The sequence below is a fragment of the Rhinichthys klamathensis genome, unplaced genomic scaffold (genome assembly GCF_029890125.1).
Source record: "Rhinichthys klamathensis goyatoka isolate OS25496 unplaced genomic scaffold, OSU_Roscu_1.1 h1tg000325l_1, whole genome shotgun sequence".
Taxonomy (NCBI): Eukaryota; Metazoa; Chordata; class Actinopteri; order Cypriniformes; family Leuciscidae; genus Rhinichthys; species Rhinichthys klamathensis.
The window spans coordinates 4,482,488-4,510,113 of NW_026606840.1; the positions used below are offsets into that span (position 1 = coordinate 4,482,488).

At 43.0% G+C, this 27,626-nt stretch overlaps 1 protein-coding gene across 2 annotated transcripts in view; it reads right to left on the reverse strand.

The window, feature by feature from the left end:
- Positions 1–27,626, reverse strand: part of stox2a (storkhead box 2a) — a 68,285-nt gene that overhangs the window by 27,459 nt on the left and 13,200 nt on the right. Inside the window, exon 1 of one of the 2 annotated variants that reach the window (XM_056271844.1) lies at positions 3,032–4,437. The exons of the other annotated variant lie outside the window; for it this stretch is intronic. Coding sequence (XP_056127819.1) covers positions 3,032–3,209 — 178 coding nt within the window. The 5' untranslated portion in view covers positions 3,210–4,437. Of the gene's footprint in view, positions 1–3,031; positions 4,438–27,626 lie in introns of those variants that run through there. 2 annotated transcript variants of the gene reach the window in all.

Sequence of the window (27,626 nt, forward strand, 5' to 3'; positions counted from 1 at the left end):
ATCAGTTTTACACAAATTATTATTACAGGAGCAGATTATCGATTGATAAAGATATATATTTTTATGGTTCCTTGTACAATACTATGTTCGGACCTCAAAACACTTTTATAGTGTCAGAAGTTTGCATCACATAACCAGCTCCATATGTATGGCATTTCTAAAGTAGTAAACTTGCTGAGTAGCTCGCCTGGTACAACACTGAGTACAAGTCCTTTGAAACACGAGTTACGATAAAAGAACATGGCATGCTTTTTCATCTCATGTTTGCTATTGTTAACACTATCAGTTTAGGGTAGGGTTTATAGGGGGTAGGTTATTTTCAAATGTAATAGAGCATTAACCATTTAGCACCACTCACTGCACATTTAACTCTTTCCCCAACAGCGTTTATTTTTTTTAAGTTGCCAGCCACCGCCAGTGTTTTTGAACATTTTCACAAAAATGTCATGGCCCCCAGAATATTTTGTGATATGAATATCTGAACATCCAATATATCAAACGAAAGAACAGGGACTGCTTTAAAAAAAAAGTTTTAGTCTAGCTTCATGCATTTTTTTTAACAACACTTGAATGTGGGTAAGGTTCATAAAAAAAGCAACATTTTGAACAAAAGTTAGGTAGGTAATTTTTTTTGTCAGACTACAACGTACTTAAGCAAAGCTTTTATCGCTTTTTATCGCTTGTTTCTGCTCCTTTTTTTGCATTTTTTTTTTGTTTTGATTCGGAGATTCTCTACTCTTTCAGAAGTTGCGTAGCACCCGCTACCATATAATAGTGAAAACAAAGCAGGAAAATTCCGTCAATGGCGGAGAAAGAGTACATTTCCGAACTAACGCGATATGTACAACCACCAACATAATTAAACATTTCCAGATTCACGGTCATCTGTTTTATATCAAACTGAACATTCTTTTAGCACCACTCACTGGACATTCCTTTCAAACATTTAAAAGTGTTGCAAATTGTGCAAGCAACATATAATTTGGCAAAAATGTTGCCTCAGGCACGATTTTGCATTGAGCCTGGGTTGTAAATTTCTGTCTGTTTTTGACGCAAAACTGTCATGTCACTTGACACCCATAGTGATGGAAAAGTGCAGCTCAAAAAAATGTTTCTCTTAAACATCTCCTTTTGTGTTCTGTGGTGGAAAAAAAACACAGGTTTGTAATACCATGTAAATTATGATCATTTTTATTTGTAGGTGAACTTTCCTTTTAAAGAACAAAGGGACAGATGGCAAAATGTCAGCCTCTAAATCACTTAACTCTAAAGGAATTGCCACGTTAAAAAAGTGAGACCTGAAACAAAAAACGTGATAATCTAGGTGTAGACACTTGTATCTGCCTCAGAGTACAGACAATTTAAACCACATCTGGTGAACACTAGTCTGCTGTGTGGCACTTTCCATGGGGTACAAAATAGGGTCCGATGAAGTACTTTTTCAGCAAATGGTCAGAGAAAAGACCAACAAAGAATGATGATTGTCAGTCTCAGAAGGTCAAATTACAATTTATTTGAATGGTGTATTTTACATGGGATTTCTAATTTTTCAACCCGGTTACCAAAGATTGGGACAAAAGCAGTATAAAACAAATATAGCGTATATGTATAAAGCAATAAACATTAAATAAACCTCAAAATTAAATTAAAAATTAAATTTATCAAATCCCTACAGCTGAATGGGTAATAATGGTGCATATTTTGCCTATATTAAGCTACCACTCAGTAAAGTGGTTTAGGATGACTTCATTTCCCAATACCTAAAGAAACAATATTTGTTTGATCACTATTCTCACAATAGTTTTAATAACAGGGTTGAATGCTTACATTTTATGGCTGCTGTGACTACAATTTGTGGTAATTTGCTTGTCTTCATGTCATGCTGTAGAAAATGGTGAATAAAATAAGTTAAATTAAAAAAGATTAAACTGAACTTCAATTCATCCGATTACGTCAAATTATGATAGTTGTATGCTTCTAATTGTTGGATATACAGTCAAGAAGGTCAAGACCTCTGGGCTGGGACAGGCTTAATCTAACATTACATAATATTTTATCAAAATATCTAATAATTCTTTCAACCAAACATGGAATATGTGCCTAAAATGGTTTACAAAAACATAATGGGACACCAAAATATATCCTATTTGTGAGTGTTGCCCAGTGCGCTTAAAAGTAAGACAACTTAAAGATTTCTTCCTTTTCACAGCCTCTTTGCTAACTCACACCTCATAAACATAACACACACATGGCTAGACAAACATACAAGAATATATAAATTGCTTTTGACATATCTGTGTTAGCACCAACTTCAATGGAAACTTTCTTTACCTCAACTATAGATCAATTGGTTTATAATTGAGATGTGTCATCTTCCCATTTCACAATTGTGCTCCTCTACAGGCCTGACCAGCTCTCCAGCTCAATATTACAGACAATAACAGAAGACTCACAACCAAACTGGAGAAAAGCAACCATGAATCCTGGGGCATTATCACAATCTCTCTCGTTACACTCGTACAACAGGAAAACCAGCTGCCAGAATTGTTATTCATGATGCTACAAACTTAATGCTGTAAAATCCTTGTTGGGACCAAAATGGAGGATGCATGCTTGATTCATCCTTTTCTTTCCTCATGTTGTTGTGATTGCTTCACCTCTATAGACTGCTTCAAAAGCTCCTGTCAATTGGCACATCAAATATAGAAACCTTACATGCCCAGTTAAACAAGACACATTGATGATGGAGAACGGCAGGTTACTAATGCGCTAGGCTAACAAACATTTATGGCAGGGTTCCTCAAATCCAGCCCTGGAGTGCCACTGCCCTGCTGAGTTTAGATCCAATCCTACTCAAAGACACCTGAGCAAGCTAGTCAAGGTCTTCCCAGTTACTAGAAAATTACAGGTAGGTAAGTTTGATCAGGGTTTGAGCTAACTCTGCAAGGCAGTGGCCCTTCAGCACCGGATTTGAGAAACCCTGATTTACAACCTCTGGTCCAAGGTGAATCAGAGGTCCTGGGGGACCCACCTGGTGTCATGTAGCCCCTCGGAGAAGGGGAGATGTGGGTCGAAGGAGGGGGTGGTGGAAAGTGCTTATGGTGGTGGTAGTCCTTCTCACTGCGAGTGCGGATGCGCTCTAAGGCCCGCTCCGATAGATCAGAGCTGGGCCAGGCCCGCCTGAAGTTGGTGCTGCGGGTCTTCTTCATGCCGGCAGGTTACCCGTGGCGGGGAGAAGGGGGGGGGAGAGAGGGAAGAGGGTAAGGGGAGGGAGGGGGTGGGGAGTAACCTGAGGTTCAGTCCCTCCCCCACATTGGCAGGGGACACCCCAGTCCAGGTATCAGGCCAGAGTCATGGTAAGGGCGCTCTCGCACATGCACCCGTGCGTACGCATATACACACATACGCGCACGTACGCACGCGAACAGGGGGTGACACGTGGCGGCGCAGGCGGGCGTGCTCAGTGGTTGGAGGTGGGTGTGGGAGCGCTGGGATGGGCTGTCCTCTGAGGCATCACCCTTGGCTGGAACAAATCCCGCCGACCCCCTGCCAAACATCCGGATTCGTGTGCCACGAAGGGCACATTACATCGCCAGGCACTGCGGGGATGGGAGAAGAGGGGGACGGCAGGGTGGGACAAGAAGGAAAGCGTGAAGCAGCGCAAAGACAATTCCGGACAATGCGTGTGTACCAAACACACATATGAGTTTAAGCAAGGTGCATCACGATGAAAGGATGGAGTGATGAAGGAAGATAGAGGAGGGAGGGAAGATAGGGTATAGTGAAGAGAGGGAGGGAGGGAGGGAGGGAGAGAGAGAGAGAGAGAGAGAGAGAGAGAGAGAGAGAGAGAGAGAGAGGCCTGCCTGTCCAACAATAGCCCAATTCAGCACGACGGCGGCAGCCCCTCGGACAAGTCCACTGAAAAACAAAAGGCCTGCCTGGAAAAGAGAAAACGCAAAGGGGGAGGGAAAAAAAGAAGAAAGGCGAGAACGGCCTCTGAGGTGACCTCGAAGCTTTGGTGATCTCAGTCCGCAGACAAGCCCTTGTCAACCTCCCTCGTCTCCAGCTCTGCCACTAGCCGCCGTCGAAAACGACGACACGCGCGAGGGGAAGGCAGAAAAACCACGACGAGGGGGAAGGTGGAAAAAAATGGAAACTGCAGATGCGGAAGAATGGTCCTCCTCTTTTGTTCCGTAATTCCACAGTGAAGGAGGACGGCGGCTGCGAGGCTACATGCTCATTCACGCGACTACATTTTGTCTCAGAGGCTCCCTCCTCTTTCAATGCTGCTGCCGTCCCTGCTGCTGCTAACACTGCTGCTGCCAGCACCTTATGAAAGGGGTGTGTGTGAGAGAGTGTATGTGTGAGTGAGGGGGGAGGCAGGAGAGCAGCAGAGCAAGCGATCGAGTGTGTGAGCGCACGGCAGAGGCTCTACGTGAGCGTGCGTGTTTCGAGTGCGATTGAGAGCGAGTTAGCGTGGATGGAAAAGAAAGAAGGGGAGAAAAGGAAATAATAGCAGGGTTCATATTAAAGACTGAATGGAAAATACATGCAGATCATAGCAGGTGTCCTAGAATAACATGTTATATAAAAAAATGTAAAACAAGTGCGTATCTTCTCCATCTTCCCCACGACCTGCTTTAGTTTTATGCTAATTGTACAAGAGTATTTGTTCTGTTCAAAAATCGTTATAATACAGAGAAATGTGTAAAACTGAATAAACAAAGAATTATAAAACTCATCCACTACTTCCATCAGGACACAATTTTATTTATTTAGACATTGTAATGACATTAAAGGGATACTGGACCCAAAAATTTAAATCGTCATTTACTTAACCTCATGCCGTATGACTTTTGTTCTTCTATGGAACACAAACATAGATTTTTAGAAAATTATCTCTCTTTTTGAGTCTATTTATTGCAAATGGATGGGTCCCTCAAAGCTGAAGCTTCAAACCAATCAAAATGAACACAATGGTAATCCATACGACCACAGTTGATGAGTCAATGTGTTCTGAAGCAAAACGACATGCAGGTGTGGGAGAAAAATACTAATATTTTAAATGTTAATATTATTAACAATCACTTCCTGCCAACTGTCATACATGTGTGCGCTTGACGCAAACATCGGCACGTTGTGAAGCGTGATGTGAAAATCACTCAAAAAGTGCTGACAGTTGGCCAGAAGGTTTACAGTGTAAAAAGTTACAAATATTAGTATTAGTCTTACACAAACCAACAACTGGGGTCATATAGATTACTGCCATGTTCATTTTGCATTGTTTTTGAAGAGTCAACCCATTCACTTGCATTATATGGATTGGAATATTTTTCTAAAAATCTCTGTTTGGGTTCCACAGAAGAACGAAAGTCATATTCATCTGGGACAGCATGAGGGTAAATAAATGATGAGAGATTTTTAATTTGGGGTTGGAGTATCCCTTTAAATGCAGAATAAGTACGACCAAATGCCTTTGAAGAACATAATTTGTGAATCATTATTCAAATGTATCATACTTAATATAAAAATATGCTTGAAATCATGAAATATCACATAAGATGAAGACTCCAGTTGTCTCAGTAGTATAATAATAAAAGGTAACACTTTATTTTACACAGTATCCTTGTTACACGTTACATGGACTCACTATAGTAATAACAGTAAATTATGCATCAAACCAAACCCTATAGTAAGTATAGCAATAAATATTACTCAATATTTATGTGTAATTATACTAACAAGGGTACCTTGAAAGAAAATGTAATCCCAAACAAATTATTTTGCATGTAGTGGGTCATCTCGTAGAGATCCCATGACCAGAAAACAACTCCCTTTATCTTGGTAACCCTCTATTATTGGTCACTTTCGCTCTTTAAATACATTAATCATGGCTGGCAGTGAATATTGCATTTCTACAATGGCATAGCCACAAACAAAACATACCTATTAAGATGCACTTAAGTAACTTGGTATTTTTGACAAACCTAGTATATCCCAATAATAATTGAATTTGAATGCAGGGGACTCATGATAGCAGCAGGGGATGCATGTATGGGAGATGTAGTTTTGTGTTGATTTAAATCAAGAGGAGGAGGAGGTTAGAGGCCAACTAAGCATGACAAAACACCAATGCCTTCCCTTCAAGCTGCTCCCACCCCCTCTGCAATTAAAATGAGAGAGAATGTGACCACATGCAGCACAAAACTTTGTGCAAGAAGGCGTTACGGAGGCTAAAGGCTAACAACATGCAAGAGGGGGTGTGACACAACATGCTGTGAACATGACCTCTGTGAGTCAGCATTAAAAGTTGGAGGGACTCATTTTACAGTTATTTACAGTAGAAAGTTAATCTATCTCTTCTTCTTTTTAATCAAATGTAACAGAAGCTCCGAACCTATGCCTCCCCAGTTTCAGAATATTAACTCTACAGATGGTTTTGTTCTAGTCATGTATTTATGCCTACCAGATGTAAATGTCACAAACACAACATATGTGCTTTCTTGTAGTAATAATGGTAGCACTTTATTTTACCTTCCAGTTCCCCATGTACATACTATGTACATATTATAGTTATTATAATAACTGTGTAATAACTAGCTACTAACCCTGAACCTACCCCAAAACATATCCTTAACCCATGTAGATACCTTATATTACCCAGTTCTTTCTTAGGTAAGTACACTGTAAGTACATGTAATGTAAGTGCATGTACTGTAAAATAAAGTGAAACTGTAACAATGTATCTAGCAAGAACACAACTGCAGGATATCACAATAAAATCCGCAATAGCTGATACATTTATGCTGATAAAACGGAGACAGTCGTTTTGAAATTTCTAAACTTGTTCAGAAAATAATTGCTTCAAATACACACCTACAAACAATAGGCTACATACACATATTAAAGTATGGATAATGTCTAATGTTTCTAATCACTGATATTTAGTTTTGATCATTTTACAATGAGTATAATCCTCCTAAACATACCATCTAGTGGTACAATAGTGCTACTCTTAATCTCAGTTCAATACATGAAACAAGTAAGAACAGGAAAATTGTTCATCTTCTAGCGTATAAACACATGACAAGTATTACTAGTCACACTGACTTTGTACTTTTTTGTACACTACTGTTCAAAAATTTAGGGACAGTAAGATTTTTATTTATGTTTTAAAAGATTTCTCTAATGTTCACTAAATTATGCATTTATTTGAAACCGTTTTTAAAATTAAAATCCGTATTGTAAAATATCATTACAATTAAAATTTTCTATTTTAAAATGTAATTTATTCCTGTGATGAAAAGCTACTCCAGTCTTCAGTGTCACATGATCCTTCAGAGATCATTCTAATATGCTGATTTGCTTCTCAAGAAACATTTATCATTATTACCAATGTTAAAAAAAAGTTGTCTTAAGTTTCTTAAATGTCACTATAGATTAATTGAATGTATCATTGCTGAAAAAAAATAATCAAATAAAATCGTACTAACGCCAAATGTAAAAGTTTTATTAAATAATAAAGTACTAGCACCATTAGTATTAATATTTAGTGTTAGTGTGAGTATGTGTGGGCAATGCAATTCAATAGCCCAATGTCAACAAAACAAGTAAAATAGTAAATCTACTAAATAGTAAATAGTCCTCTTCCCTTATCGACTGAGGATGAAGGCCTTGTGCTAACCTCTTCCTCACACCGCCCTATGCCCGTCTGCCTGCTCATCAGCTGAAATCACTAACTATCCTGCTTGGCTGCGGACTGGAGGACGGGGGATTGGATGTGAAGAAAAAAATTCGTGAAGGCGAAGCTGCTCTGGTTCATTCATAGAAAAAGGAAAGGGGGGAAAAACACCAGCCATCTTATTTCTGAGCCGCAACAGCAGCCGTAACCATGGCGACGTTGCTTGATGAGCTCATAGGCTCTGCAGTAGGACATCTCTAAAAGGTGAATGGTGGAGAGTAGACACCGCTGAAAATATGGAGAGGGGCTGAGGAGGATTTGATTGCTTTTTAGGAGCCATTTTTAAATCAATAAAAAAAGTAATATTATTGTTATTAGTACCAATACCAACAAACTGATCTCTCTCTCTCTCTCTCTCTCTCTCTCTCTCTCTCTCTCTCTCTCTTATTTATATAGCTCTGGAAGAAAATTAAGAAACCACCGCAAAATTAGCAGTTTCTCTGGATTTATCATTTATATGTATCTGTTTGAGTTAAATGAAAAATGTGTATTTATTCTACAAACACAACATTTCTTCCAAATTTCAAATTAAAATATTGTCAATTAGAGTATTTATTTGCAGAAAATGGCAACTGGTCAAAATAACAAACAAAACAAAGATGCCACGTTTTGAATAATGCAAAGAAAACAAGTTTATACTATTTTTTTAACAACACAATACTAATGTTTTAACTTAGGAAGAGTTCAGAAGTCAGTATGGGAACATTGTCAGAGCAGAAAGAAGCGAGTTTTCTTCCAGGAAAACCTTGTACATTGCTTGAGTCACATGTCCTTCACAAAGACAGATCTGTCCGTTTCTGATCTTCTCTGATGACTTCAGTTTTCAGCTGGTCCTCAAATGGTTAGACAGAGACCTGGAGAGGCCTACAACCTACAGTCTTTTGCACCCACGGAATAATTTGGTGGAGGATTGGTGATGATCTGGTGGTTCTTCAGTAAGGCTAGGATCGGGCAGATATGTCTTTGCGAAGGATGTATAATTCAAGCCGCATACAAGATTATCCTGAAAGAAAAATAGCTTCTTTCTACTCTGACAATGTTCCCCAACTGGAAGGATTGTTTTTTCCCGCAGGACAATGCTGCAATCCACACAGCCAACTTGAGCCAAGGCCAATCAATGTGTGTATGGAGGACCACCAGAACAAGACCCTGTCATGGCCATCACAATCTCCAGACCTGCACCCCACGAAAACCTCTGGAATGTAAGCAAGAGGGTCACCAGCCATTAAATAAAGACAAGCTGCTTGAATTTTTTCACCAGGAGTGACAAAGTTGCCCAATGCATGAAAGTTGTGATTGAAAATCAGGGTTGTTCCACCAAATACTGATTTCTGACCTCTTCCTAAGTTAAACATTAGTATTGTGTTGTTAAAAAATGAATATAAACTCTTTGCATTACTCGAGGTCTGAAAACATGGCATCTTTTTTCGCTATTTTGACTAGTTGTAATTTTCTGCAAATAAATGCTCTAAATGACAATATTTTTAATTTGAATTTTGGAAGAAATGTTGTCAGTAGTTTGAAGAATAAATCAAAATGTTTATTTAACTCAAACAGATACATATAAATATAATAAATGCAGGGAAACTGCTATTTTTGCAGTGTTCTCTTAATTTTTTCCAGAGCTGTATATACACACACACACCAATAAATCATAACATATCAAATAACTCAAATATAATTAAAATCACCTAGTTTTTAGTTAATGTGTGGTTTCATTATTCCTCAGTTTTCAACTGTTTAATTGTTCTGTCTCAACTTGATTATCATTTGTCTGAGCTATAGATTTTATTTATGTTTAATTGATATAATAGCTTTGTGAAGCTATATTAACGTGTTATTTTTACCATTTAATTTTTTCAATTAAAATTCTACTTACTATATTTAAATATCACTCACAAGACAAACCTCCATGATTTATATTAAAACACTATACTAGAGGGATGGATGCAGATGGAAATTATACTCCATGTCTCTAGATGGCAGCAGTGCATCAATATCATGAGTTTATTTCTGTCAGTCAGGTGGAGCATACAGCTTGATCAATATAAATAAGCCTTGTATAAACAACTGAGTAAGACTAAGACACCACACAAATTCACATAGTCAGATTACTTTAAGGTCACGTCACTTTTGACAAATCACAACAGTCATAATATTATACAATGAAGTAGTATGAGAACAAGTTACACGGTGATGTAATTGTCATGTAAATTAATTAAATGAATATTTCATAAATTACAATAAAACTGAAATTATGCTGCATGTTTTACTTAATTACAAATCAATTAATCAAAATAGGATTGAGCTTGATATAAAAAAGTTAAATAAAGAAATAAATGAAAGAATGTATATGGCCTAAATGTAATATTCTAAAAGTCCACAAACAATTTAACACATTTCTGTCTGTCATGAGTGTCACTATAATATACAGGGCACACAAACAGTTCCACAAAACCTCTCTAATCCAAGTTGAAATTCTTTTAACGGAGTGTGACCTCGACAGTTGAGTTTTAAAAAGGCCTGCCCTGAACAAACAAATGCTTCATTTAAATAGGGAATGAGACGGCAAGACCTGATTACAATTCTATAAATAGTGTAGAAAAAAAGTAAACTGTAAATAAGGGAAATAAGGGAAATTAAAGCTGCAAGCAGCGATGAAAGGGCCCTCGCACCCGTGCCACCGCCACCCGGTGGCTTTAGGAAGACAGAGCACGGTGGGCAGTATGTAAATATAGGGGGAATATGTTAAAGTAATTTGCCCCACCCAATTCTGAAACCCACATCACATGTACATTTTCACCACTTCTGAAGTGTGTGCAAAGTTTCATTAGTTTTCGAGCATGTTTAAGCCGGAGGACTATGTCAAAGTCATTTATTTTTATCACACTTCCTGCTACCAGCAGGTGGCGCTATTACAATAATCTAATATGAGGATGGTCATGTGTTCAGGACAGGACTCTTATCACACATGTGAAGTTTGGGGCAGATCGGACATTGTATGCCTGAGTTACTGCAGGCTGTCTGTGGTTGCCTAGCAACATCGGAACTGCATCATTTACACAGAAGTTATCTGATGATGCATATTTCACCCAGAGGCTGAAATTGGATTTGCACATCTACATTTTTGTCAGGCCGCCGAGGTCACATCCTTCGACGAAAACTCTAGATCTTCCCAATTTAACGTCACAAAGGCCTTAAGATTAGACTGACAAAATATTATGTGGATCTGATTTAATCTCTAGGAGGAGTTCGTTAAAGTACAACATCAGGAAATTACGAAAAATGCACAAAATCTAGGAGGAAGTTCAAAATAGCTCACTTCCTGTTGTGTTTAGGGCTATGCTCCAAGAGACTTTTTTGTAGGTATTGGGTCATTACATGTATGTACCAAATTTCATACCTGTACGTGAAACGTAGAGCCGGGGCAAAATCTGGGGGCAATAATTTACCGAATTTGCCCCACCCAATTTTGAAAACCATATCACACGTAAATTTTCACCACTTCTGAAGCGTGTGCAAAGTTTCATGAGTTTTTGAGCATGTTTAGGCCCTCTAAAAAGCGATTCTTTTAAGAGAAGAAGAAGAAGAAGAAGAAGAATAATAAACAGAGCAAAAACAATAGGGTCCTCTCGCCATCGGTGCTCGGGCCCTAATAAGGGGAGGGGGAGGGGGAGGGGGGGGCACTGGCATGATATAAAGCTTTTTTTAAGCTCCAAACCATTCGACGGGGTGTAAAATGGAAGATTTAAGGAAAATTTAGGGGTCTTCATTAAATTATTTGTTTCTTGAATAAACCTATTGAGTCCTAATAACAGGATTCCCACACCCTGGTTAACTTCAAATTCAAGGACCTTTCAAGGACTTTCCAGGTCCAATACCGTCAAATTCAAGAACTTAATGTCGTCGGGACACATTTCAAGTGAGAGCAAGGTTACATAGTTTCAGACTATTTTTGCAATGTTTCACGGTGTGTCTGTGAAACATTGAAGTATCATCGTAATAGTTTCATGCACATGTGAATGTCATGCCAAAATACAACACAAAGTACCTCACACGGGAAACACTTAACGAAACGTATAAATGCACATAACTAATGTAAACCAAGCAAGCTAGTATGCATAGGCCATGAAGTGTTGGCAAAATAACGGACCAGAGGGAATAATATAGATTTTTTTCCAGAAAGCTTCTTGCACAAAATAAATTCAAGCACTTTCAAGGACCTGTATATATGCATGTTTATTTTCAAAAACTTTCCAGGGCCTTGAATTTTTGTTTTCAGATTCACAAACTTTCAAGGATTTCAAGGACCAGTGAGAACCCTGTAATAAGAAAAGACACTAAGAGTGTGTTCACAAAAGTAGTTCTCTTACGAGAGGTTCTCTCGTATTGCGTAAGCTAGCTTACGCTGCGGGAAAGATTCATCTTTGCTGAGATATTGAAGCCAAAAAATTATTTCATAATTTGTATCCATTGACAACACAGTTCCTCTGCGGCAGACCTAGAGCAGGCTAGCTAGCAGCTCCTTGGTTCGCTCAGAGAGAACTGCTTAAGCCTATGGGAGAGCGGGGCTGAACCCGCTTCCAATGAGAGGCGCCCGCGCGCTCATTGCGTCATGGCCCGCCAGAATGGGCGTGGCTATGGTGTATATAACAGTCTCTCCCAGGCTTATATGTTGATTCATTTCATCTTCAGCAAGCTGCACGCTTCTGCTGTCCTGAGAAAAGCCGTCGCCGTCGAGAAGGCATCACTCTAGCGAGCTCCCGGACCCTGAAGAAGCCGGCCGTCTTCGCCACCTTCAGCCGCCCTGCAAGCTAGCGCCATCAGACGACTGTATCCTTCTCTTTTCTCTATATATATCTAAAAGAGCCGAGCGTCTTTTTAAAGATGTCTCGTTTTTCCTGCGGCTCTTGCCGCGCTCCTCTCGAGGACGGAGACCGCCATGTCATCTGCGCTCTCTGCCTGGGACTCGAGCACGCAGAACTCGCCCTCGCGGATGGAGGATGCGACTTCTGTGAGAGCCTGCCGTTGTCGTCCCTGCGGGCACGACTTCTGGCAGCAAAATCCGCTCCCGCGCCGCCTCCCTCTTCGCCGCGTAAGAAGAAACGCCGCTCCCAGAGGCCGCCGGAGCCCCCTGCGGAACCATGCGGGCCGCCGCTTCCCGCTTCCCGCTCTCCCTCCCCGCCCCTGTCGGACATACAGTTGCCGCCGAGTGGCCGCTCTGTCGCTTCCGATGACGCCGCGGAGGAGAAGGATTCCTGTTCACTGCTCGCATCAGACAGTGAAGAATGGTCATCTCTCGGATCCACGAGAGAGTCGGCGGGGATCCGCGCCGGGATAGAGGAGGAACTAATGCGCCTCCTCTCACAGGCCGTCGAACGCCTCGGTCTCGAGTGGTCTCCTCCACCCGAGCAGGCCCCGAACCGGATGGACGGCAGCTTTTTTCATCGGCGCTCGACCCCCGCGTGCAACCGGGCCGCCCCATTCCTGCCTGAACTTCACACAGAGCTGACAAAGTCCTGGAATGCCCCGCTCTCGGCTAGAAACCGCTCCGATATATCCGCCTCGCTGCGCTCGGTGGACGGAGCCGCCGAAAAAGGTTACTCAGCCATGCCGCCCGTTGAGGACTTGGTCGCCGCACACCTCTGCCCGCCCTCTGCTAGATGGCGCTCTTCCCCCACGCTTCCTTCGAAAGCTTGCAGAGCGACCTCGAGCTTTCATGATCGCGCCTACGCCGCCGCCGGTCAGGCCGCCGCAGCGCTACATTCTATGTCTGTCCTCCAAGTATTACAGAGCGATATTCTCCGTGAGTGGGCCGAAAGCGGTAGAAACCCCTCCCCCGCTGTCACGGATCTGAGAAGTGCTACGGACCTCGCCCTTCGCGCCACTAAAGCCGCCGCACAAGCTCTGGGGAGATGCATGGCCAGCCTTTGTGTAGCCGAGAGACACTTATGGCTCACGCTCGCCGACATGGGAGATTCTGAGCGCGCCGCGTTTCTTAACGCGCCCCTCTCCCCGACGGGCCTTTTCGGATCTGCTGTCACGGGAATCGTCGATCGCTTTTCCGAGGTCCAGAAAGCTACTCAGGCGATGAATTTGTTTCTGCCCCGCCGCGCTAGCTCTTCCGCGGGCCGCTCTCGCGAGCCTCCTGCCAGAGCTCCACCACAGCGCCCCCCTCCGCAGACTCAAACAGCCCAGCGCAGACAGGGCGGCCGCCCTCGCTCTCGCTCTGACAGCCGCCGCAGACCGCCGCCCCCACGGGGCCCGCGACCTAAGATCACGCTGAAGCCTGATCATCAGAAGTCTGCCTAGCAAAGTTAAGAAAACGACGGTGCTCTCCCGCTGCGGCCAGACCGCCGTCAAAGCTTCGCCCTCTGCCAGTCCCCGTTGTTTCGCCGACTGCTGTAGTGTTGACCGCCACAAACAAGCCGGTGTCCCAGCCCGCTTGCGAGCGACAAAAAGCCGTTTTTACGGCTACCCAGAGAAATCTCAAAAAGAGAAAATTTGCCAGTTGTGTAGAAAATGTGCCCACAATTATGTGCTCACCCATACACACAAGCATAACATATCCCGTGTCTCTATCAGAGCCCCATCACATGAAACGGGCACAGCCCGCTCTAATATCAGAGAACATAAACACGCCCACGAGCTTGTGCGCGTGTCCCCTCTCTGCTCGCTCTGTTTCACGGCCCATAGACTCCTCTCTGAGTGCAAATCCCGTTGCCACACACATTCAAAGCACGCCCACACACTGTGTCCAGCCCGCTATGTGCAGCAATCAGGGCGATATAGCCATTCGGCCACTAGCCGCATGCTCCAAAGCGTGGGAAGCCATTCCAGGCATTTCCCCGTGGGTGCTAAGCATTATAAAGAACGGCTATCTGCTACAGTTTCGCCGCCGCCCGCCTCGTGCGCGCGCGCGGCTCGAATCTACTGTCAGCCCGCTGGCCACCGGCACGCTCCGCTCAGAAATTGCGATGCTGTTGCAAAAGGGCGCCATAGGGAGAGTCCCACCATCTATGACCGAGTCGGGGTTTTACGGCCGTTATTTTCTGGTTCCCAAGAAAGACGGCAGCCTCAGACCGATTTTAGATCTCAGGTCTTTGAACAAAGTGCTCATGAAGAGACCGTTCAAGATGCTCACTACCAGGAAACTCCTCGCGCAGGTGCGCCAGGGGGACTGGTTCATCTCTCTAGACCTGAAAGACGCCTATTTTCAGATCCAGATAAATCCCCGTCACAGGCCATTCTTACGTTGCGCCTTCGAGGGTCATGTTTATCAATACGCCGTTCTCCCGTTCGGCTTATCCCTGGCGCCCCGCACATTCACGAAGTGCATGGATACGGCGCTCGCCCCCCTGCGGAGCCAGGGGCTGCGCATATTGAATTATCTGGACGACTGGCTGATTTTGGCCCAATCACAGACGGAGCTTCTGTCGCACCGCGCAGTTCTCCTCGACCATCTGAAAACGCTGGGCCTCTCTGTCAACTGGACAAAGAGCTCCCTTCAACCCAGTCAATCGATTTCCTTTCTAGGAATAGATTTGAACTCGGTCACGATGACGGCTCGCCTGTCTACACAGCGCGCGCGCAGTGTACAGCGACTGGCCGCCTCGTTTCAGATGGGCACCCGCACACCTCTGAAAACTTTTCAGAGGATGCTGGGTTACATGGCCTCAGCCTCCGCTGTGCTTCAGCTAGGCCTTCTGCACATGCGTCCGCTTCAGCTTTGGTTAAACAGCCGTGTACCCCACCGCGCGTGGAACACGGGCCGCCAGCTGATCAGAGTTACGCAGACATGTCTCACGGCGCTGCAGCCATGGACAGTAGCAGAATGGTTTCGACAGGGCGTCACGATGGGGACCTTTTCCCGCCGAAAAGTCATCTCGACAGATGCATCCAACACGGGTTGGGGTGCAGTCTGCGAGGGCTCACCGGCCTTCGGCCATTGGTCGACACAGGAAAGCCCCTTACACATAAACTGTCTGGAAATGCTTGCGGTCGAGAACGCGCTTTCGCGCTTCCTCCTGCTCATTCGGGGACACCACGTCCTGATCCGTTCGGACAACATGGCTGTGGTCTCCTATCTCAACCGTCAGGGCGGTGTCAGGTCCAGGAATCTCTTCCTACTGACACACCGCATTTTAGTTTGGTCTCAGAGCCGCCTGCTCTCGCTCAGAGCGACGCATGTGCCGGGCCATCTGAACGACGGTCCAGACATACTGTCCAGGAACCTCATCTCCTCAGGAGAATGGGCCCTGAACACACAAACGGTCCAAATACTGTGGCGGCTATTCGGCAGAGCAGAGGTGGACCTCTTCGCGTCAGAAGAGAACGCTCACTGCCCAATATTTTTCTCAAGGAGCGAGGACGCGATAGCCCAGGAATGGCCTCGCCGCCCGCTCTATGCATTCCCTCCGATCGCTCTGCTACCACAGGTAATTCAGAGGATCAGGGACACACGCCACTCGGTGCTCCTCATAGCCCCGCGTTGGGAGAGTCAGAATTGGGTTCCGGAGCTCACTCAGCTGTCACAGACAGCCCCGTGGCCCATCCCAGTCAGAGCAGATCTCCTCTCTCAAGCTCGCGGCACGATCTGGCACCCCCATCCACGGCGCTGGGCGCTGCATGCATGGGTGATCAACGACTATTCGTCGATTTGCCAGAAGGAGTAAGAAACACTATCATACAGGCTAGAGCACCTTCCACGAGAAGGCTCTATGCGTCTAAATGGTCTGTGTTCTCAAAATGGTGCACCGACAAACATCTGGACCCACGGTCATGCGAGGTGCCGTCTTTGCTTGTTTTCCTTCAAGAGATGCTGGACAAGGGCAGGTCCCCCTCCACTCTCAAGGTTTACGTGGCAGCCGTCGCGGCGTTCTCTGAACCCCGACGCGCTCAGTCCCTGGGCAAAGACGAGTTAGTCATCCGCTTCCTCAGGGGAGCTAAGAGGATGAACCCTCCGCGCCCCCCTTCGGTTCCTATCTGGGATCTTTCTATAGTTCTCGAAGCTATGAAAGCACCCCCGTTCGAACCGCTCGAGTCTGTGGACCTAAAATACCTCTCGCTCAAAACCGTTTTTCTGACGGCTCTGTCCTCAGTAAAACGCGTGGGGGATCTTCACGCGCTCTCATCCAGCGCCGCGTGTCTCGAGTTTGGACCGAATGATTCTGTTGTCATTCTCAAACCTAGACATGGCTATGTCCCGAAGGCGATTGGCACCCCGTTCAGGGCTCAGATTATTTCCCTATCGGCTCTGCCTTCATCCGATAGTGAGCGCGACGCCAATCTCCTCTGCCCGGTGCGGGCTCTGAGATTGTACACTACGCGCGCTGCCGCGTTCAGACGCGCTGAGCAGCTTTTCGTGTCGTTTGGGGGGCGCACCAAAGGTCTGGCCGCCTCTAAACAGACACTGTCTAGATGGATAGTAGACGCTATCGCCTCTGCTTACGCATCTAAATGCCTGCCCTGCCCTCTGGGCATCAGGGCGCACTCCACTAGAGGCATGGCCTCATCGTGGGCATGGTCCTGTGGAATTTCCATTCATGACATTTGTGTGGCCGCGGGATGGGCCTCCCCGTCCACTTTTGTCAGATTTTACAACTTGGAAGTTCCCGCCTTGCAGGCAAAATTACTAGCTGTCTAACGACCAGCTCCCTAAGAAGCTGCATTACTGGGAGTCCCTCACACAACCGGTTCGCCCCTTGTGCTCTCCTTAAATGCTTATACAATTCATGTGCCCGCTCTGCCGGCCTCATACATGCTTATGTATACACTTCATGTGCCCGCTCTGCCGGCCTCATAATACATTCACTCCACGTTAAAAATCCCCCGGTATCACCCTGGGATTCATGAGTGGATTCATAGCGCGCATGGCGTTGACCAGGTGTTCCCGCAGCGTAAGCTAGCTTACGCAATACGAGAGAACCTCTCGTAAGAGAACGAATCGGTTACCTAACGTAACCTCGGTTCTCTCTAGAAAAGGGAACGAGTATTGCGTTCCCGGCCGTGCTTGCGCTACTAGCGTTTCGCTTCACGCTGAAATAAATCAACATATAAGCCTGGGAGAGACTGTTATATACACCATAGCCACGCCCATTCTGGCGGGCCATGACGCAATGAGCGCGCGGGCGCCTCTCATTGGAAGCGGGTTCAGCCCCGCTCTCCCATAGGCTTAAGCAGTTCTCTCTGAGCGAACCAATGACCTGCTAGCTAGCCTGCTCTAGGTCTGCCGCAGAGGAACTGCGTTGTCAATGGATACAAATTATGAAATAATTTTTTGGCTTCAATATCTCAGCAAAGATGAATCTTTCCCGCAGCGTAAGCTAGCTTACGCAATACTCGTTCCCTCTTCTAGAGAGAACCGAGGTTACGTTAGGTAACCGATTCGTTCTGTTGGCTGGGTTCTTTTGGTCCGGACCAAAAGATACATTTAGTCCTGGTTCGCTTAGCATTCACACTGTCATTTTTAACACTAAACCTAAAAATACAACACAAAAAACAGCGTTTATGACATGATATCTTCTTCGGGGTTGATAAAGCATGTTACAGTGGTGAGGGAAAAGCTCCCTGTATTGCGTGTAATCACAACAATAAAGTTTGTCAGGAGTCTATGTCAGCTAAAGAGACAATGTCAAGACAATGTCATAGCAATTACTTGGTTTTGTTTAACTCTGAAAGATGAAATATGGAGTTATTTGCTTTTGCCAAAAAACGACTGTTGGGGTTATCTGCTTTTGCTAAATAACAAACTTTTAATATAAAAAAACTTTCAATGAACTTTAGTTTTGTAATTTACCTGTATTTTTTTTTTAGTTATTATTACTTAATCAAACCAACCCAGCTGCAGTTTGACTGATATTACTTGGAATGCACAATAATAAAAAAAACATGATTTATGAAAATGAACAAGAACGGAGTGATTTGTTTTTGCAAATTAACTCTTCTGTTGTAAATGTCCAAATTTGGGAGAGGGTGTGCAATTTTCACACAGAGTTCATAAAAATGTAACTGGTTGTGTAAACTTGGCACATAATATCTAAATATCGATATAGCCCCGAATCGAATCGCAGAATTTTTTGAGGTATCGGCAAATATCGTATCACTAGCTGAGAGAATCAATATCATATCGTATCGTGATGAACTGTCCGATTTACACACTTTGTAAATGAGCAAAGGCGGCTGTGAAAATAAATCTGCAGTGTTTATCCTTTTGATCTTTCATTAAAAAAAAAATTCTCTAGTTCACGTTGGTTGGACATAATTATTGGCACCATATTATTGCGACGTCCTTTTGGCCAAGATAACAGCTCTGAGTTTTCTCCTTAGTGCCTAATGAGTTTAGAGAACACCTGACAAGAGATCAGAGATCATTCCTACAGAATCTCTCCAAATCCATCAGATTCCCAGCTCCATGTTGGTGCTACTTCTCTTCAGTTCACTCCACTCATTTTCTATAGTGTTCAGGTCAGGGGACTGGGATGGTCATGGCAGAAGCTTCATTTTGTGCTCAGTGACACATTTTTGTGTAGATTTTGATGTTTGTTTTGGATCATTGTCCGGATGGAATATCCAACCACGGCCCATTATAAGATTTCTAGCAGAAGCCATCAGGTTTTGATTTTTTAATCATAAATATATATATATATATATATATATATATATATATATATATATATATATATTTGATAAAAAAATCTTTGGAGAAAAATCATTTATTTCTAGAGCCCGACCGATATGGATTTTTGGGGGCCGATGCCGATACCGATATTAGGGAGTAAAAAAAGCCCGATACCGATATATCGGCCGATATTATTTATGTGTATATTATAATACAGTAGCAATATTATTTATGTGTATTATAGTACAGTATACCAGTCAAAAGTTTGGACACTTTCCTATTGGTGTGTACAAACTTTTGATGGGTACTTTACACAGTAGCTATAAACAGAATAAATATATTTTATAAACACGTTTTGCAATGATCAATCAAATGTGGTGATCAAACACTTGTGTGACACAGATATGTAATGGAGGCAGGGGGAATGATAGAATGAGAATTATACAGCTGAGCTGTAACCAAACTAGTTTCCATTGCATGTTATATTATATTATACTATATTCTAAATACTGTTGCATAATCTTCACTAACGACTTTGTCTTTTAATTTAGTCATAACTTGTATCAATAAATATATAAAAAGTGTCACTGACAAAACCTTATTATCTTCTATTTTTACTCTTAATTCCTCTAATCTCTACCAGTGGAGGAAGAACTCAGATCTTTTTACTAAAGTAAAATTAATAATATCATAATGAAAACGTTTTTAATTACATATGTAGGCCTACAGTACTTTTATACTATTTTAAATAATTAGTAAGCAAAATGTACTAAACGTGAAACTAGGCTACTCTTAATGCAAAATGGCCCTATATAAAGTGTTCTAATTATATACATTTTTGGAATATTGCTTGATGTTGTAACGTAGCGTTATCAGGCAGAATGAGCTTTAACACGGTGTCTACACTGGACGCGGCCGTTATTGCTCGCGTCGCAACAGCTGTTTACCCGAGACAAAGCAGAATCAGTTTTCTGTCGGAGATCGCTCGCGCCACGCATTTTAATCAATGTTTCATCAACCAATTGCCTTAATAAATAAGAAGTAGGCCTAAATATAGCAGACAATATAATCAGGACTTCTCAGCTGCGCGCTTGCAATAGTCACAAGCTCACACAATACATGACAGAGGCTGGTAGCAGAGAAATCAATTCTGTGAATTACACTGCGCAAATCACAAGTGGGCTTCTACCCACCGGATGAAGAAGGGTTGGCTCTCAGTCTCCACAGGCTACATAAAATATTCATTTTATTTTATTTTATTTTTCGTGCTCGCATTTATGAGGAAAAAGAACTGTTACAGACACGACAGTTCAGCACTACGGACGTGAGCGCTCTGAAAGCGGCACTAAAATGTGCTTTGAAACTTTCACATAGACATCAAACAGAAAGCACAAAACCTTTCGTTTCAAAGTGAATTTCGTTTTGTATTAATTGTATCTTAATTTTAATCAATGTTTCATCAACCATTTGCCTGGATTTAATTTATAAGTAGTAAATATAGCAGACGATATAATCTCGACACGGAGGCGCCTGCGGGTGAACTGGAGCTCGTCTCATGAACCGAAACTCAGCGTATAGACCTGAGAATTGAAATATATCTATATTGAAATGTCTACTTTTAAACAGAACAATTCAAAACGAAAGACAGACAGACTCATGTAATCGTATGAAATGTGCATTTCTCTCTGGCACGCGTTCACTGAAGTTCACGAGTCAGCATCGTCAACTTCATCTTTGGCTGACACTGACTGAAAACACTTGTTTATTAATAAACAATTAAAATGTCTCCTTGCTATATTTGTTGTATTCATAATCATTACTTTTGCCAGTTCTTGTGACAGCTTTTAGGTGCTTTATTGGCAGCGCCGCCACCCTTACATGAATCACCGCACCCGCATTTTTTTTTTAATTTTCATTTATCGGCCATTATAAATGCCGATAGTTAGGAAAATGCCTAAAATCGGCCGATAATATCGGCCCGCCGATATATCGGTCGGGCTCTATTTATTTCATAATGTGATTTTCCCCCCACTTTCAATTGTTTTTCTTCAATGAAAGGTTAGAATTTTGTGATTTTTTTTTAATGAAAGATCAAAAGGATAAACAATGCAGATTTATTTTCACAGCCGCCTTTGCTCATATTTTCCAAGGGTGCCAATATTAGTGGAGGTGTAAAGGTCACCAGCTGGAGTGCCCTTGAGAGCCACCAGAGGGCACTCCACATCAGACTATTGTCATTCCCTCACAAACTACATCTCCCATAGTCTCAGCCTCAGACGTCACGCCCACGGAACGTTAGCTAAACGTCTGATGCATATGGTACACTTAACTGGAAACACTTCAGGAATGTCGAAGTCGTCATCTGATTGGTTGAATTTTATCGGATTTCCGGGGGGCGCGAGTGTCGCGTTTATTTTCGGTCCGCCGGGAAACAAAGCGCAGACGTGTGATTGCGGAAGAAAAACTGTTGTGTTTACATGAGTGACAATGAGCATTTATCAAGATCAGCTGAACGTAGGATTCTCAAAAGTATGCGATGTTCACGGCATAGACTCTTTAAGTTTTCTTCTCCTTCTTTGATTTTCTATGCTGACTGACTTGTTGCACGCCGGTCTGTTGTTGAGGGGACATTTCCACGCCCCGAAATGTGACGCTGAACGAAACAAACTGTAATTGGTTGTTTTACATGTCGGTCAAACGGCCTTATGGACGGGCCTTGGCCAAAGAAAGCTGCTATGAATTCCAGACCTTCAGCCGTCAGTCTGAAGGTCTGGCTACGCGAGACTACATCTCCCATAACTCACTGCCCGGACTCTTCATCCATTATCACATTCACCTGTGTCTCATTATCTTGTTTAGCTCACCCCATATAAGCCTGGTTTTCTCATTAATTATCTGCAAAGTCTTGTTTAGTGTCACACTGCAATTCCAAGCATTCTCCTTGTTTTCTTTATCTTGGTCTTTATCTATCTCTGTTTTCGCCTGTGCCCCTTTGACCCTGTTATTGTTTGGACTGATTACCCGCTGTTTATGACCTTTGCCTGTTTTCGACTACGGTTGTGGATTACCCTTTCAATAAAACTGCATTTGGATTCTCAACCTTCGTGTCTCAGAGCAGTATGTGACAGAAGGGCACTGTATATATTACAACGGAACTTACCGAACATCCAAAACAATTCTGTGTACTGGGCTAAATGCACTCATTCTATGTGCGTACATATGATATTTTTACCAGCTGAGAACTCACAAAGAACTTAGAAAATGTGTAAAGGAGTCAAAACAGCGGCAGCAATTCCTCTGTCGCACACAGACGAAGATCTGCTGTAGGACGATGCCTATACAAAACAGTAATGGGCAACATTGTGACTATGATGAAAAAAATGACCATGCTGAAAAATGATGAGAAAATTTGAAAAATGATGAGAAAAATGACCATGACCATGCTATGATGACCATGCTGTCCTTTTGGTTCGTTTAGATGTCTTTGGTCCATTTGCCATTCATACACTATATTGCCAAAAGTAGGGACACCCCTCCAAATCATTGCATTCAGGTGTTCTAATCACTTCCATGGCCACTGTTGTATAAAATCAAGCACCTAGACATGCAGACTGCTTCTACAAACATTTGTGAAAGAATGGGTCGCTTTCAGGAGCTCAGTGAATTTAAGCGTGGTACCGTGATAGGTTGCCACCTGTGTAATAAGTCACAATTGTTGGGAACAAACAGCAAATCAGCCACGAAGTGGTAGGCCACGTAAAATCACAGAGCGGGGTCAGCGCATGCTGAGGCGCACAGTGCGCAGAAGTCGCCAACTTTCTGCAGAGTCAATAGCTACAGACCTTCAAACTTCCAAAGATTAGCTCAAGAATAGTGCGTAGAGAGCTTCATGGAATTGGGTTTCCATGGCCGAGCAGCTGCATCCAACCCTTACATCACCAAGTACAATGCAAAGCGTCGGATGCAGTGGTGTCAAGCACGCCACCACTGGACTCTAGAGTAGTGGAGACGTGTTCTCTGGAGTGACGAATCACGCTTCTCTGTCTGGTAATCCGATGGATGAGTCTGGGTTTGGCGGTTGCCAGAAGAGCGGTACTTGCCTGACTGCATTGTGCCACGGGTAAAATTTGGTGGAGGAGGGATTATGGTGTGGGGTTGTTTTTCAGGGGTTGGGCTTGGCGCCTTAGTTCTAGTGAAAGGAACTACCAAGACATTTTGAACAATTTCATGCTCCCACCTTTGTGTGAACAGTTTGGGGATGGCCCCTTCCTCTTCCAACATGACTGCGCACCAGTGCACAAAGCAAGGTCCATAAAGACATGGATGAGCAAGTTTGGTGTGGAGGAACTTGACTGGCCTGCACAGAGTCCTGACCTCAACCCAGTAGAACACCTTTGGGATGAATAAGAGCAGAGACTGCGAGCCAGGCCTTCTCGCCCAACATCAGTGCCTGACCTCACAAATGCACTTCTAAAAGAATGGTCAAAATTTCCCATAAACACTCCAAGTTCAAGTTCAAGTTCCGTTTATTTCTAAAACACATTTACTACCGGCCGCCGGCCGACCAAAGGGCTGTACAATATTTACAATATACACTCACCTAAAGAAATATTAGGAACACCTGTTCAATTTCTCATTAATGCCATTATCTAATCAACCAATCACATGGCAGTTGCTTCAATGCATTTAGGGGTGTGGTCCTGGTCAAGACAATCTCCTGAACTCCAAACTGAATGTCAGAATGGGAAAGAAAGGTGATTTAAGCAATTTTGAGCGTGGCATGGTTGTTGGTGCCAGACGGGCCGGTCTGAGTATTTCACAATCTGCTCAGTTACTGGGATTTTCACGCACAAACATTTCTAGGGTTTACAAAGAATGGTGTGAAAAGGGAAAAACATCCAGTATGCGGCAGTCCTGTGGGCGAAAATGCCTTGTTGATGCTAGAGGTCAGAGGAGAATGGCCCGACTGATTCAAGCTGATAGAAGAGCAACTTTGACTGAAATAACCAATCGTTACAACCGAGGTATGCAGCAAAGCATTTGTGAAGCCACAACACGCACAACCTTGAGGCGGATGGGCTACAACAGCAGAAGACCCCACCGGGTACCACTTATCTCCACTACAAATAGGAAAAAGAGGCTACAATTTGCAAGAGCTCACCAAAATTGGACAGTTGAAGACTGGAAAAATGTTGCCTGGTCTGATGAGTCTCGATTTCTGTTGAGACATTCAGATGGTAGAGTCAGAATTTGGCGTAAACAGAATGAGAACATGGATCCATCATGCCTTGTTACCACTGTGCAGGCTGGTGGTGGTGGTGTAATGGTGTGGGGGATGTTTTCTTGGCATACTTTAGGCCCCTTAGTGCCAATTGGGCATCGTTTAAATGCCATGGCCTACCTGAGCATTGTTTCTGACCATGTCCATCCCTTTATGGCCACCATGTACCCATCCTCTGATGGCTACTTCCAGCAGGATAATGCACCATGTCACAAAGCTCGAATCATTTCAAATTGGTTTCTTGAACATGACAATGAGTTCACTGTACTAAAAGGGCCCCACAGTCACCAGATCTCAACCCAATAGAGCATCTTTGGGATGTGGTGGAACGGGAGCTTCGTGCCCTGGATGTGCATCCCCCAAATCTCCATCAACTGCAAGATGCTATCCTATCAATATGGGCCAACATTTCTAAAGAATGCTTTCAGCACCTTGTTGAATCAATGCCACGTAGAATTAAGGCAGTTCTGAAGGCGAAAGGGGGTCAAACACAGTATTAGTATGGTGTTCCTAATAATCCTTTAGGTGAGTGTAGATATACAATAAAGAACTATCAATAATCACTTAGAAACATTAAAAACAGGATAAATTACATGTTAAAAGCCGAGATAAACAGACTAGTTTTGAGGGCAGTTTTGAACTCAGATAAAGTGGAAGCCGTTTTAATTTGGGTCGGGAGATTATTCTACAAAGTGGGGCCAGCCACTTCAAAGGCTCTATTTCCCCTTTTTTTCAAGCGGGTTCTGGGAATGTGAAGGAGGAGTTTGTTTCCCGATCTAAGTCCTCGCTTAGGAGTGTACGGGTGAAGTGAGTCCATCAGATAAGATGGTGCAAGATTATTTAAAGACATGTAGACCAGTAATAGAATTTTATATTCAATTCTATACTGAACAGGTAACCAATGTAGAGATCTCAGAAGGGGTGTAACATGATCAAATTTTTTACATCCCTTCAGGAATCTAGCTGCTGCATTTTGAACAACTTGTAGATGGTAAATTTGAGTCTTTGAAGCACCATAATATAGAGAGTTGCAGTAATCCAGCCGAGATGTAATAAAGGCATGGATAGCAACCTCTAAAGAGGCGTTAGAAAAAAAAACTAGAGCCCACTACAGAGGCAATTTGCCTGTCAAATTTCAAGCCGTTGTCGATTTCCACACCCAGATTTCGCACTTGGGATGAAATGGCAAGATTTAAGAACCCAAGATTAGATAGGTTTTGTGTTCTAGTTTCAGAGGAGCCAAAGACAATAACTTCTGATTTATCTAAGTTTAGGAAAAAAAATGTTTTTGAGAGCCATGATTTTACGTCATCCAGACACGCTGATAAACTATTGAGAACATGCTTTTTTTCCGTGGTCAAAGGCAGATAGATTTGCATATCATTAGCGTAACAGTGGAAAGAAACATTGTGTTTCCTAAAGATGGACCCCAAGGGAAGTAAATAGAGAGAAAAAAGAGTCGGTGCAAGAACAGACCCCGGAGGTACACCACAGGTTAACTTGCGTAAAGAGGAAGTGAAATTTCCTATTTTAACTGAGAAAGTTCTGTTTGTTAGGAAAGATTTGAACCAATTTAAAACCCACATAGGACTCCAGACCCACATAGGACTCCAAGCGAGAGATGAGAATTGCATGATCAACAGTATCAAAAGCTGAAGACAGGTCCAACATAACTAAAATGACATAATCACCAGAATCAGTAGCCATTAGGATATCATTAAGAACTCTTACAAGGGCAGTTTTAGTACTATGCAGGGATTTAAAGCCTGATTGAAACGTCTCATAGATGTGGTTATTGGTTAAAAACGACTGAAGTTGTAAGGAGACAATTTTTTCCATCACTTTAGAGATGAATGGTAGAACAGAAACAGGCCGAAAATTTGCTAAATTAGAAGCATCCAGTGAATATTTCTTTAGCACAGGGGTGACAGTGGCCATTTTTAAACTCTCAGGGATGAACCCTGATTGCAGACATTTATTGAGTAGAGATACAAGCCCTGGTCCTACAATATCAATTAATTGCTTCAAGTAGCGGGGGTGTATAATATCATGGGGGCGGCTTGGTGAGGTTTTTAGCTTTAAAGGGACACTTCACCCATTTGCATTAAGCTTTGTATCTTTAGAAACCCAGTCATATTTTTGAATGGTCATGGTTTATTTCCTTATTTTCCCCTGAGATGGGAGAAATAATGATTTAAGTGTTCCACTTCCTGCTTTTTATGACGTAAAAATCGCCATTTTGCGTCATAAAAAGCAGGAAGTCCCATTTCTTTGTATAAGGGTTGAGACTACAAACACTAGCTTATCATTTATCCAGGGTGTGGGACCCACTCACGCTACAGACCTATTACAGATCAGTGGGTGGGACTTCACTTGCAGATACTGAAATCAATATCCGCCATCTTGTTTGGAAGCTAAGCTAACAAGCGCTGTGGGGATAGGAAGTAATGACAATGACGGAAGAAACTAAACATAATATGGAAGAAGAGGATTTTGAAATTCTGCTGCTCGAATCCGATGTTCGTGGCTATCTTTACGAGCCGTAATATAGTGAAGAGCAGCTGCAGAGAATTTCAACGATGGCAATTTCTCCTGGACGAAATCTCTGAATCAGACGAGCACACGGACGTTTGTGTTGTGATGTGAACCATCCTAGTGTCGCACCACATATGTTCTGACTGAACATCCCGGTATCATGCAATAATTCACCATATATAAAGAAATACAAACGAGGAGTAATTCACTAATGAGTTTGCCAACTAACTAGAAATTTTGTGTGAAATGAATTTCAAACTCTGGTGGCAGCTAGCCTTGTAGACGGAAGAGTGATTTCTCTTATGTTTGTGCTGTTCTGGATTAGTGGGAGTGGCTCGCGGAGCTGTGCAATATGGTGCATTGTGGGAGTTGTTGTCTTACATACAAATGTGCCCTAAAGTTATTTTCTGTCTTTTCTCGGTCAAGAGGGCACCAAATTCAAAATTTCT